This window comes from Belonocnema kinseyi, chromosome 2, assembly GCF_010883055.1.
Source record: "Belonocnema kinseyi isolate 2016_QV_RU_SX_M_011 chromosome 2, B_treatae_v1, whole genome shotgun sequence".
Taxonomy (NCBI): domain Eukaryota; kingdom Metazoa; phylum Arthropoda; class Insecta; order Hymenoptera; family Cynipidae; genus Belonocnema; species Belonocnema kinseyi.
The window spans coordinates 108,576,638-108,589,703 of NC_046658.1; the positions used below are offsets into that span (position 1 = coordinate 108,576,638).

The 13,066-nt window shown below is 25.7% G+C and overlaps 3 protein-coding genes across 3 annotated transcripts in view; 1 reads left to right on the forward strand and 2 right to left on the reverse strand.

Annotated features, from left to right (window-relative positions):
- Positions 1–3,260, forward strand: part of LOC117166939 (calcium-transporting ATPase type 2C member 1) — a 35,924-nt gene extending 32,664 nt beyond the window's left edge. Inside the window, exon 16 of the mRNA XM_033351411.1 lies at positions 2,691–3,260. Coding sequence (XP_033207302.1) covers positions 2,691–2,824 — 134 coding nt within the window. The 3' untranslated portion in view covers positions 2,825–3,260. The remainder of the gene's footprint in view (positions 1–2,690) is intronic.
- Positions 2,747–7,642, reverse strand: LOC117166941. Its single transcript, XM_033351414.1, has 3 exons — positions 7,438–7,642; positions 5,000–5,097; positions 2,747–3,220 (listed from the first exon to the last, which is right to left on the reverse strand). The coding sequence occupies exons 1-3, from the start codon at positions 7,453–7,455 to the stop codon at positions 3,103–3,105; spliced, it is 234 nt and encodes a 77-aa protein (XP_033207305.1). The 5' UTR covers positions 7,456–7,642; the 3' UTR covers positions 2,747–3,102.
- Positions 7,643–10,645: 3,003 nt separating this feature from the next.
- LOC117168026 overlaps positions 10,646–13,066 on the reverse strand; it is a 7,887-nt gene continuing 5,466 nt past the window's right edge. Inside the window, exon 3 of the mRNA XM_033353345.1 lies at positions 10,646–10,966. Within this exon, the coding sequence (XP_033209236.1) occupies positions 10,814–10,966 (153 nt within the window). The 3' untranslated portion in view covers positions 10,646–10,813. The remainder of the gene's footprint in view (positions 10,967–13,066) is intronic.

The window sequence follows — 13,066 nt, forward strand, 5'->3', positions numbered from 1 at the left end:
TTCTCGAGGGTTTAACCACTATTGATTTCAAATGTACATCTGTTTCTAAATTCAATTAAATTCTTATAAATTTTTGTTAAATTCTGTTAAATTTACCTTATAGCTGGTACATATGTTTGTCAATTCTCTCAGGATTCTGTTGAATACACATGAATTATTTGAATTCCTCGTACTCAAGGTTCTTTTTTTCACAGAATTAATTTAAAATATAAGAGTTTAGGATATTTTAAAAGATTTCAAGTATTTTATAATATTTATGAATTTTTCAATAATTCAGTTTTCATTTAATTTCCCAAGACTTTATAATATATTAATGAATTTCAAAGAATTCACTCACAGAAATTGAGGGATTACGTTGGGTTTAAAATATTTTTAAATACTTCATGATGTTTTAAAAGATGTTAAGGAATTTTGAATTGATTTCAATATTGTAAAGGGATTTCAAAGACATTTAAAGATTTAAGAATGTTTTTAAAAATCCCAAGGAATTTTTAAGAGCTTTAAAAAATATCAAGGGATTTCAAAAAATTTTTAAGGATATGGAATATCTTAACAATGAAAATATTAGTTCTTTACGAGGCATAAACCACTGATGAATTCAAGTGTATATCTGTTTCTGAATTCACTTAAATTCACTTTTTAAATTTAATGGAATTATTTTTGGTTTACCTTGAATTCTTATAAAGTTTCTCAAATTGGTTTGCATTTTTCTTTAAGGTACGTTTGTTAATTCTTTGGATGCTGCTGAGTTTTCAAGACTTCTTTTAAAATTCTTTCGATTTAAAAAAAATCTTTGTATTTATTTAAATTCACTTGAATTCTTTTGATTGTTGGTGATTACTTCAATTCTTTTGAGTCACTTGACTTCTTTTAACTTTTACGATTCTTTCGAATCCACCTGAAATTACACACATTTTGTTTGCACATTAGTTTATTTTCTTGTTAATTCTTTACAATTATTTGAATTCTCCTGCATTCTTTTTAAATCACTTCAATTCCTTTGATTTACTTGGATTTTTTTGAAATTTTAGGAGTTTTATAATTCCATTAACTTTTTGTTATTTCTTTTGATCATTTGTTTGGATTTTTTGAACTCTTTTGGTATTCCTTTGAATTGCCTTTATGGAATCACCTTAAATTTTAATCAATTTTCTTAAATTCTTTCGAATTTACTTAGGATACTTTTGAAATTTTATTAGTTCTATGGATTTATTTAAAGTCACTTAAATTCTTTTGATTTATTTTTAATAACGTCGATTGTTTTGAGTTTTTAAAATTTTCTTAACTCTTCTGAATTCATTCTGAATCACTGTTGGGATTTTTTTTAATCCAAAGGAGTTCTGTAGAATAATTCTATTACACTCTTCTAAATTTATTTCAACTCTATACTGAATTCAATTTATTTGGACTATTTCGAATTCATTTCAACTTAAAGAAATCATTCTAATTCTTTAGATTATTTGCTGGAATGTTTGTAACTCTAAGGATTTATCTGAATCCACTTAAATTCTTTGGAACTATCTTGAATTCTTCTCAATTAATTTGAATTATACTGAATATGATTTATTTATTTTTTGTATTTTCCCAAGTTATTTCTAATTTATTTTTAACTCATTGGATTTAACAAAAATTAAATCACTTCAATTTTTCGAATTCACTTCATTATTTAAAAATTCAAATTTAATTTTTGGTAATTCTTAAAATTCATTTGAATTTTTGCGAATTCACTTAAATTGTTCAGATTTAATTGCATTTTTTGAACTCATAGGATCATTGACAGGAGTTCTTTTGACTTCGTAGAAATCTTTCATTAAGATGTTCATCAAAATTGTACATAGTTAACCACTCGATTTCTATTTTATTTTTTAAATTTTGGAACATGAATTTACAACGTTAATGTAATTTTTTCCAAAAAATTAAAACTAAAATCTTTTTCTCCATCTTTGTGATTTGCATAATAAGATTACAATCTATTTATTAACTTGTATATATCCTGAGATACTTAATAGATAAATTAAATTATAATCTACTTAATGTGATGTGCTTTTTCGCGCACTAAGTGAACCGACATTAATTTAGATTTTTAAAATAATAATAAATTTAAAAGTACAATCACGGTTGCTTTTTTTAATTTTATTTATTACTGAATATTTGTTAAAACTAGATGACTTTACTGTTGCTATCTTTAAAATACCGTAAAGATTTTATTCCGAAAATCTGCTGAAGAATATTTCAAATAGGTTCTCTTTCCTTCTTGATAAAATATTTGGAAATTCCGGTAATATATTTCGGGAACTTTTTTATATTGCCCAACACTGCGATGAATTTCTATCTAGTGAATTTGGTGCTCTTATTGATTACTGAGTGTGAAACCCATCTGAATCTCTTACAAAATGATTTAAGAGTTTCAAAAATTAATCCAGAAGACGTCGCGTGAGGTCTTATTGGTCAAATATTTTATTTTGATAGCTTAATTGCATTTTGTACAAAAAGCTTTAATATTATTTATAAATACTAAATAGGAATGAGTGATATCATAGAAATTTAGTAAACTTTGAGCTGGGCATTTAATTGGTCAGAATTTAATTAATTTTTTCATAAATGTAAAACTTTGTGGCCATATAAATTGCTTTCATTATAAGAAATGTTTGCATATCATTTTTATTGAACAGTATTTTTCTATTTGAAAGTGACCTCTTCTGGAATGAGAAAAGGCAGCTGTGAAAAAAGGAGAATGTTCTTGTCGTTTTCTTTTCAACTCGATGTATTTCACGATAGGATAATATATCGCTTAAACATCACAAGACTTATCTACTACTATTAACAAACAATAACATATTTTCTCGTGGAATTGTTGCAAATTGCGCTACGTGTCTTACATAGATTGTAGTCGTTAGAACTTGATCCACTGCAGTGCATGTACTAATTAGAATTTAAAAATACAAATGAAAAATACAAAAATACATCAATTCTGTCAAGTTTCAACTAAACATATAAATGATAGAAAAGATAGAAAAGAAAAATTTGTATTTGCGAAAATCGAAAAAAGACTATAGTTTCTTTAAAGCTGTAACTTTGGTCCTTTTTCGTGGAATTTTTTTATCAGTGTATACCCTCCAGAGGACTGTAACTCTTATATTGGTATAAATCTGATCCACCATATCCATAGAGCAAACGGCCTCTTCCATTTTCGTCATAATATGGATATCTGTATCGCGGCCTGAAATTTTTTTTTAAATAAATGTTAATTTCTTCTGAAACTGATCTCGATATCCATTTTTAAAATTTATTTATTGAATGCATTTCATTTATAGTCTTTTTATTTTTTAGATTTTATAGAGCGGATACTGGACTGGAAAACCGTAAAAACTGGCGGAAATTTGTATAAATCAAGGAAAAACCGGGAAATGTTTGTAAATTGTGTTAGGGAAATTTCTTTATATTTTGTCCAATAATATTCAGGGTGGCAACTTGACTGGGCAACCGGGAAGTGATGGGGAATTTAATTAAAAATCCGGAATTTGCTTCTAGTCGCTGTAAAATTCATGTTTTCAATATTTTAATAATTTTGGTCAATTTAGAAGAGTGATTTATACTTTATCTTATCTACAGTCGCAGATTTTTCGAAATATTTCAGCTTACACTAATTAATTCATAATTTATTATTGAATTTTTATTTATTTTCTTATTTATTTAGGAATTAAACTAGTTGTTTGAAAATATAAATATATTCCGTCAACTGAAAGTTTGAATGTTCATTTTTGGTTGAAAGTTGATCTTTTCTTGTTCAAAATTCAACAATTTCGTTGAAAATCCATATATTTGATTAAAACTCGATTTTTTTTTGTTAGAAAATTATATTTTTCTTTGAAAATTAATCTTCTTGTTTAAACATTCTTTTCAGTAGAAATTTCAAGTATTACAGTTCAATATGTACTGTTTTAGTCGGAAATTCATCTTTTAGGTTGAAAATAAAATCACTTGTTTGAAAGTTAAACTCTTTTGTTGAAAATTAACTTTTTTGGTAAAAAAATTATGATTTTAATCAAAAATCAATTTCTTTGGTTGAAATATGACCTATTTAATTGAAAACTTGTTTTTTGTATGAAAAGGATTTTTTTCCCAAAATCGAACTATTTTGTTGGAGTTTTGTTTCTTTTTTAGTTGAAAATTATTTTGTTTTTTAAACTGAACATGTATCTATTATTTCAGTTAAATATTCCATTATTTTAGATAAAGATTCATCTCTGGTTGAGCATTAATTTTTTTATTCAAAATTTAATTATTCAATTTTTGGTTGAAAACTGTTTTTTTACTTGAAAATTCATATTTTTCTAGTAATTAATCTTCTTGGTTGAATATTTATCTTTCTGGTTTAAAATTCAAATATTCCAGTAAAAGATTTACAATTTTAGTTAAAAATCCATCACTTTGTTTGAAAGTGTAACTCCTTTTTTTGAAGTTAGTTCTTTTTTTTTGTAAAAAGTTAATTTTTTGTGAAAGTAATTTTTATAACTAAAAATTTAACTTATTCCATTTGAATATTCCATAGTTTTAGTTGAAAATTCTTGTTTGATAGAACATTCATTTTTCAACTTAAATTTTAATTAATTAAGTTTCGGTAGAAAATCTACCTTTTTTAGTCAAAATTAATTTGTTGCTTATGAAAATTCAACTATTTCAATTGAAAATTTATCAGTTAAGGATGAATTTGAAATGTCAGCTAAATCGCCACCCTACTATTATTTTTTTTATTAAATAAAATATTCGTAGAATTAAAGTTAAAAAGTATGAAAATTGACGTAAAAAATGCATTTTAAATTAATGCAACAAAATTTCTCTAATGACAAAAATGTCAAAGCAGAAAAATGGCTTAACCTTATAACCATGTTTGTGTACAATTTTTGCATGGGTATTTAAACTAATAATTTACCTTCAATATAATTTTTATTACGCCACTCGTACTGCTTTAAAAATTTTTATTATAACATCGACGTACCTTTCAAAATACTGGAAATTAGGAGCTTGTGGAGATCTAATTGAAGCTGTGGTTTCACAAACAAGTCCTATTAATGCCAGAGCGATGAATGCAGCACACTAAAAAAATTGCATTTTATGGAAGGAGAAATTTAATTATGTGAATTTTATTAAGTTGACCTAAAAGGGTCAATTTAAATTTTTTTCCAGCGTAGCCGCAGATCATGGTAAATCAGGGAAAAATCAGGGATTTTTTTTTTTAAATTTTAAAGTTAGATAATTTCTGTAAGAAGCACTTCACTTAACTATTAAGTAATGGCGGTTATTTTTGGGGTTGACACAGTCACTTTCAGTCACTTTTTTTTAGGTAAAGTCACTATAGTCACTTTTTAAAATTAAAATATCACTTTAATCTATTTTATTTCAATAAATTAACCCAAGGGTTAACCACTATATTCAGGTCTACCTATGCCTATTTCTGAATTTTTTGAAAATATTTTAGGGTATTTTACAGTTTTTAACAGATTTTAGCAATTTGAAGCTATTCAAAATGATTTTAGACTATTTTTAAAATTTTCAAGGAATTTCAAAAAACTTGATTGCATTTTAAAAGATTCCAATGGATTATAAGGGACTCTGAAATCTCTAAAAGTATTTGAATAAATTCCCCAATATTTTATCTTATTTCATAGGATTTCATCATATTTTAATGGATTTCAAAGAATTCATTCACAAGAATTCAGGGATTTCGTGGGATTTTCTATATAAACTTGACTTTCAATCAATTAACCCTTGAGTTAACCACAATTGAATTCATGTCTATATCTATTTCTGAATTTTTTTCTCATATTTTTTCTTTTTTTTTTAATTTTTAATCGATTTCAATGATTTGAATGTATTTCGAAACTAATTTCAATTATTTTCAAATAATCCATGTTTTGCCAAAAGTTAAAAAAACTTGAAAGATTTTATGACATTTTAAAAGTTTCCAAGAATTTTTAAGTACTTTAAAAAGTTTCAAGGCATTTCAGAAGTTCTTAAAGAATTTGAAATATTTTATGGCATTGTAATTATAATTCACTTACACTTTGAGGATTCACATTCATTCTTCTAAATACTCGCTTAAATTTTTCTAAATCTCAGAGTTTTTTGAATCTACTTGAATTTTTTGGAATTCCCTTGAACTCACCTAAATTATTTATATTTTTACTAAATATAATTTATTTTTTTGAATTATTTGGGCTGTTCTGAATTTACTTGTATTGTTTTGCTTTAACGCGAATTCTTTTAAATTTTTGTTAATTCATTGGACATTTGAAACTTTTCTTTGAATTAAATATTTTGAAGAATTTTAAAGATCTTAGGGTATTTTAAGAGATTCAAAAAGAAATTTAAAAAGATGTTAATAATTTAAAGGAATTTCCAAATTTTAAAGATGTTAAGGTATTTTTTTAATTCCAATGAATTTTCAGGATCTTTACCAAATTTAGAGGGACTTCAAAAGATTTTAAAGGATTTGAAATATCTTAGGGTATTTTAAATCAATTTTAATAATTATTTTGTAGTGATTCTCAAGGATCTTAGGGTATTACAAAAAATTCCAAGGGATTTCTCAAGAGCTTTACAAATTTTCAGAGGATTTCGAAATATTTTAACGGATTTGATATATTTTGTGGGGTTTCAAAAGATTCCAAGGAAATTTTAATTGATTTCCATCGTTTGAAGGGATTTTAAAGGATTTGAAATATTTAAGCGAATTTCACAACCTTTCAATGCATTTTTAAGAATTAAAACAAAATTCAAGGGAATTCCAAGGATTTTAATGTTATTAAAAGAACTGAAAAAATGTACATTCGGTTGTGACAAATTTCTTAAAATTTTTAATGTTCTTTAAATATTTTAATCAATTTTACCAGATTATTATATATTATAGAATTCTTTGAAACTACTTTCCGAAAATCTTGTAAAATTGATTAAAATATTTAAAGAGCATTAAAAAGTTTTAAGAAATTTGTCACAACCGAATGTACATTTTTTTCAGTTCTTTTAATAACATTAAAATCCTTCGAATTCCCTTAAATTTTGTTTTAATTCTTAAAAAAATATATATATATATATATATAATTAAAATATTAATAGGCGGGGAAAATAAAAAATAAATCAAGAAAAAATCAGGGAATGCTGAAACTTTAATTTTGCGGCCACTCTGATTTTTGGCATTGAAAATTTGAGGTTTTAAAAAATCTCTTGTGTCTTGATATTGTGATACAGATTTATAATTAATACAGAGATTAGTTAATTTAAAAATTTCAATTGGACTCGTCAGCAAAAATCAAAGTTTTGCTTCGAATAGAAATGAAGCTTTAACATTTTTTTAAAATTCTATCTATAGAATGCAGATGTTTCTTGACAAACTGTAAAAGATTCTACAAGTTTTTATATGATTATTTTGTTACTTACGAGCTTATGTTTGGTCATTTTTTCGCCTATTGTTGAGAGGAACTTCACCTAACTAAAGACTCTTGAAATCTGTGTCACATATCAATATAGTGTCCCATAAATTATTAAAAAAGATCTCGCAAACTTCACCTACGTGTCTTCTTTCACAGTTTCTTATGAGAAGCAGAAGGGGGACTAACGGACCGTAAAGGCGAGTGAAAGTCACAGTCGAAAGTGATGGCAGGAGTAGTGCGACTTCTGACGATACCCACCATATTTTACTGATTTTACTGCGATCTGATTTTCTATATCTTTTCTTTCACTGAAACATAATAAAAAAAACTTCTTCAAGCATAAACAATATTTTCTTAACTTTACTCCTATTAATTTTTTATTTTTTTGTTTCAACTAAAGTTTTATTCAACAATTTAAAAAAAGTTAAAGGAAATCAATTAACTGTAAGAATGAATAAATTATTGACTAAATAGGCAGGGATACTATACCTGGATAACCTGAAATTGTCAGGGAATTTTTATATAACTGAAAAAACCTGGAAAATCAGGGATTTTTTTTCAATCAGGGAAAGTTAAGCATGCTTAACTTTTTTAACATTGAAATATAAAATTGAATAGCAATTATTCTTTAATTGTAAAATAGCTTTACATTATTACATTAATTCTTAAGTTTTTAGTTGAAAATTCCAATATCTAGTTGAACATTAATGTATTTTGTTAAAAATTCGTTCTTTTTGCCCTGGCTAAAAAATCTATCTTAGCTAGTAATTCAACTTATATTGAAAAGTAACTTTTCTTAGTCGAATTCAACTATTTTTTATGGAAAAATAAAATATTTTTTGGTTAACATACCAACTACTGCATTTTTCTAGATTTGATCTTTTTTGCAATTAAAATTTAAACACTTAGTTGAATGTTTAACTCTTTTGTTAAAAATTTATTTTTTGGTTTAAAGATTCATAATTTCATTTGAAAATTCATTCCTTTTTCTGAAAAATAAGCTATTTTGTTAAAAATTAGTTTTTGTTGTTGTTAAATTAATTTGTATTACTGAAAGTTCAAACTTTATGTTTTCATTTGAACATCTTTTTCAGTTGAAAATTCAACTGTTTAATTAAAAATTTGTTGAAACCTTGTAGTTTTGTTGTTGTTGAAAATACGTCTTCTCGGGTGGAAAATGCATGTTTTTTGTTGACAATTCCACTGTTTGCCGAAAAATTAATCTACTTTATAGAAAACTTAATTTCATTGTTTGAAATAATTTTTAAACTACAAATTTAACTATTCCCTTTTTAGTTGGACATGGGTCTTTTTCAGTTGCAATTCAACTACATGTTTGGTTGGAAATTTATATTTTTGTCTTGAAAATGTAACTATTTTGGTGAGAAGTTTAACTCTTTTCGTGAAAATTTCATTTTATTTTTGTTCGAAATTAATTTGGTCTTTTTTGGTAAAAAAAATTTTGTTTAAAATTCGTATTTTCGGTAGAAAATCCATGTTTCAGGTTGGAAATTGCATTATTTGTTCAAAAGTTAATCTCATTTATAAAAAATGTACCTTTATTATTGAAAATTATTTTTTCTTTTTGACAAGTCAACTGTTTTGTTGAAAAGCCGTCTTATTGTGGTACATTTTTCGTTAAAGATTTATCTTCTTTGGCTGAAAATAATTCTTTTATACTGAAAATTCAACTATCCCAGTTGAAACTTTAAATATTTTATTGATTTTTTTTTTATAAAGAATTATTGTTTTTAATTTTAAATTTTAAATGCAACTATTTCAGTTTAATATTGTACTGTTATAGGTAAAAATTCATCTCTTTGCTTGAACATGATTTTTCTCTGACTAAAAATTTAACTATTAAATTTTTGATTTAAAAATGATCTTTTTTTGTTGATAATTCCTCTGTTTTGTATCAATCTTCTTGGTCAAAAATTTAACTATTTGGTTGAAAGTTTAATTATTCTAGTTAGAGATTCATCATTTTAGTTCAAAATTCAGCTTTTTCGTTTAAAGTTCAACTATTCCAGTTAAAGATTAATAATTTCGACTAAAAAATCGTCTTCTTTGGAATAAATTAACCTTCTTGGTTGAAAATTCATCTTTTTGGTATAAAGTTCAACTATTCCAGTTAAAGATTTATCATTTTAATTGCAAGATCATCAGTTTGTTTGAAAATGTTAATATTGTTTTTGAAAATTAGGTTTTTTTTGGTTGAAAATTTTTGTTTTTACTGAAAATTTAACTATTCAATTCTCTGTTGACAACTTATCTTTTTTAGTTTAGAAATTCATGTAGTTTATTTAAAATTCGTCCTTTTTGGTAGAAATTAATTGCATTGTTTCAAATTTCATGTTTTTGTTAAAAATGCATCACTTTGGTTAGAAATTAATTTTTTATTGAAAATTTAACTTCCATTTTCGGTTAAAATTTGATTTTTTTAGTTAAAAACTCAACTATTTGGTTGAAAATTTCCCTTTTTTAGTTGAAAATTCACTTATTTTGTTAAAAAAATCTTCTTTTTGGTAGAAAATTCATCTTTTTGGGATTTTTTTCTGTTTAAACATTCAAGTAATCCACCTGAATATTCATAATTTTATTTCAGAATTTATCTTTTTAGTTAAAAATATAATTACTTGTTTAAAATGTAAACTCTTTTGTAAAATGTTCATCTTTTTGTTTAAGTGATTAAAGTGACTTCAAATCAGTGACTTCTGCAAAGGTGTACACCTGACTTCATGAGTTGGTTACCCCTGGATTTTAATTCAGAATTCATCAGTTTGTTTGAAATTTGTTGATGTGAAATATTAATTCTTTAACTGAAAGTTTAACTATTTCATTTTTGGTTCAAAAGTCACATATTTTAGTTCAAACCTGAACTATTCAGTTAATAATTGATTTTTTAGTTGAAAATTCAACTATTTGGTTGAGAATTTATATATTTTGTTGTACTAAATTTTGAATATAAGAAGATAAAGTATTATTTAATTAATCGATGATGCTAATATATTTAAGAAAATCATGTTATATAATTTTTCAGGGCTTTCTAAATTAAACATATTAATTGAATCCCTAGAAACTGAAAAAAAACATTATAATTAACTCGCGAAACTGTATACATATTCCTAGTTGATTGTTTAAAAAAATGCGAAATATTTTAATGGCTCCGTACTATGAAAACTTATACCTTGGAAAAACTTAAGATGCTTGAAAAATATCTGGGATTGTCAGGGAAAATAAATTTCAACCTACACATTTTTATTCAAATTATCGACTATTATACAATATTTGCCATTTTAAGCAGATATAATTTTTCGTGGTATGAAAGAATTATTTTTATAGTTAAAACAAAAAATATAATTAATTAATAAGTAACGAAATAATCAATAGGATTGTTTGGAAAGACGAATGGGAGGTGTGACATCAACTCCCTGGCCTAATCGTTTAATTAGGTCCTTTCCTAAGTCTCCATTTTCTTGGACATATTTTCCTCGTCTATATTCTCCAAGTCTTGGATCGAAATTCCAATTTGTTTTCTGAAACAAATATTGTACTTGTGAAATTACGCAAGGATGATTTTTGAAATTGTAAATGAGATATCAAGGGATTTCGAAAGACTTTACAGATTTCTAGTGATATGTAAGTATTTCAACAGATTTCAAGGGAATCTAAGATATTTAACGAGATTTCGAAAGCTCTTTAGGGATTGCATCAAATCTCAAGGAATTCAAGAGTTTGAAGAAATGAACTAGTACAATTTTAGAGAGAAATCTATATTTTTAAAGAGATTTGACACAATTTTAAGGGACTTTAAGGAGTCTAATCAGATTACCAGAAGTTTTACTGGATTTTAAAGGATTTCCAGAGACACCGAAGCATATCAAGGGATTTTAAGATATTTCAAAATATTAAAAAATTTTTAAAATTAAGTCGCGGGATCCTAAGAGATTTAAAAGGTCTACAGATTTTAAAGAATTTCGAAAGACTTCAAAAGATTTAACGGAATTGCACAGGGTCTCTGAACATCATAAAGGATTTAAAGGAATTTTAATGGCCTCAGAAAGAAATTTTAAAGATTTCAATTAGTTTTAAAGGGATTTTACATATTTCAAGGGATCTTGTAAAGTTTCGAGATATTTTACGGAATTTGCAGTATTTCAAACGATTTTGAGAGGTTTAAAGGGATTTTGACGAATTGTAAACGACAATAAGGGATTCTTTAGATTTTAAGCAATTCCAAAGATTAAAAAACATTATAAGGGTTTTAAGGGATTTTAAGAGATTTTAAAGTAAGTCACATAATTTCAAAAGATTTCGTGTGATATCGACGTATTTTCCCGAAATTGAAAGATATCAGGAGATTTTAATAAGATTTCGAAGACTTAAACCGACTTTAAAAGATTAAAAAATATTTTCAGAAATTTTAGAAGGACTTTAATGAATTTTAAGAGATGTAAAGGGGGTTTGACGAATTCACAAGATTTCAAAGGATTTGACTGGATTTCCCAAGATTCTTAAGCATATCCGTATGGATTTCAGAGGATTTCGTAAGAGACCAAAAGATTCAACTGAATTTTGAAGGGTTTCCGATTATTATAAATGATTTTAAGAGATTGAAAAAAAGTCACAAGATTTCAACGAATATTAAAGGATTTCATGTGGTACTGAAGTATTTTCTCGAACTTAGAAGATTCCAAAGGATTTAAAATGGATTGCGAAGAATATTAAAAAGTATATATTCATGGATTTTAAAGGATTTCGTAAGATTTCACGGAATTTTAAAAGATTCACTAATATTATAAAGGATTTTAAGAGACTACTAAAGAAAACTCACGGGATATCAAAGTTATTTAAATTATTACCTGTGATAACGAAGTGTTTTCCGGAATTCAGAAGATATGAAATGATTTCAAAATATTTCAAAGAATCTTAGAAAGATTTTAACGGATTTTAAGATATATAACGGGGTTATTTCGATTATTTCAGGGGACTTCCAATCATTTTCAAAGATTTCTAAATGTTCCGAACTATATTCACGGATTTTAGTGGATTTCTTAAGATTTTAAAAGATTTGATGGTATTTCATAGGATTTCTGAATATTATAATGCATTTTAAGATATTTAAATAAAGCTACGGGATTTTAAAGAATTTTAAAGATATCATGTGGAACAAAAGTTTTTCTCGAATTTTGAAGGTTATCACGGGATTTTACTGATATCTCGAATATTTGAAGGAATTTAAAGAGATTTCAAAAGTTTTCTAAAGACTTCAAAGGATTATAACGAAATTTTTTTTACGTAAATGGTGTTTATAGGATTTTTTCATAGGATTTCAGAGGATTTTAAGTATTTATCTCTACTGAAAAAATACCAGGAATCGTCACAGAAGGTCAAAAGTGGGGACGATTTTTGAGTATCCTAACAACCTCTATATTAGATAGGAGGGTAATTCAATAAGTCCTTAGAATGACCAACAAATAGCGCGCGAATCGCTCCAAATCATCTGTTTTCAGTCAGCACCACTCCCGACTAGCTATATGGTGCAGTCACAGTCCACATCTTCTGAGTTTACATGTTTTTATAACCAATTGAAAAAAAAAATGTTCGTTAAGAAAAATGGAAAAAAACGAGTTCAG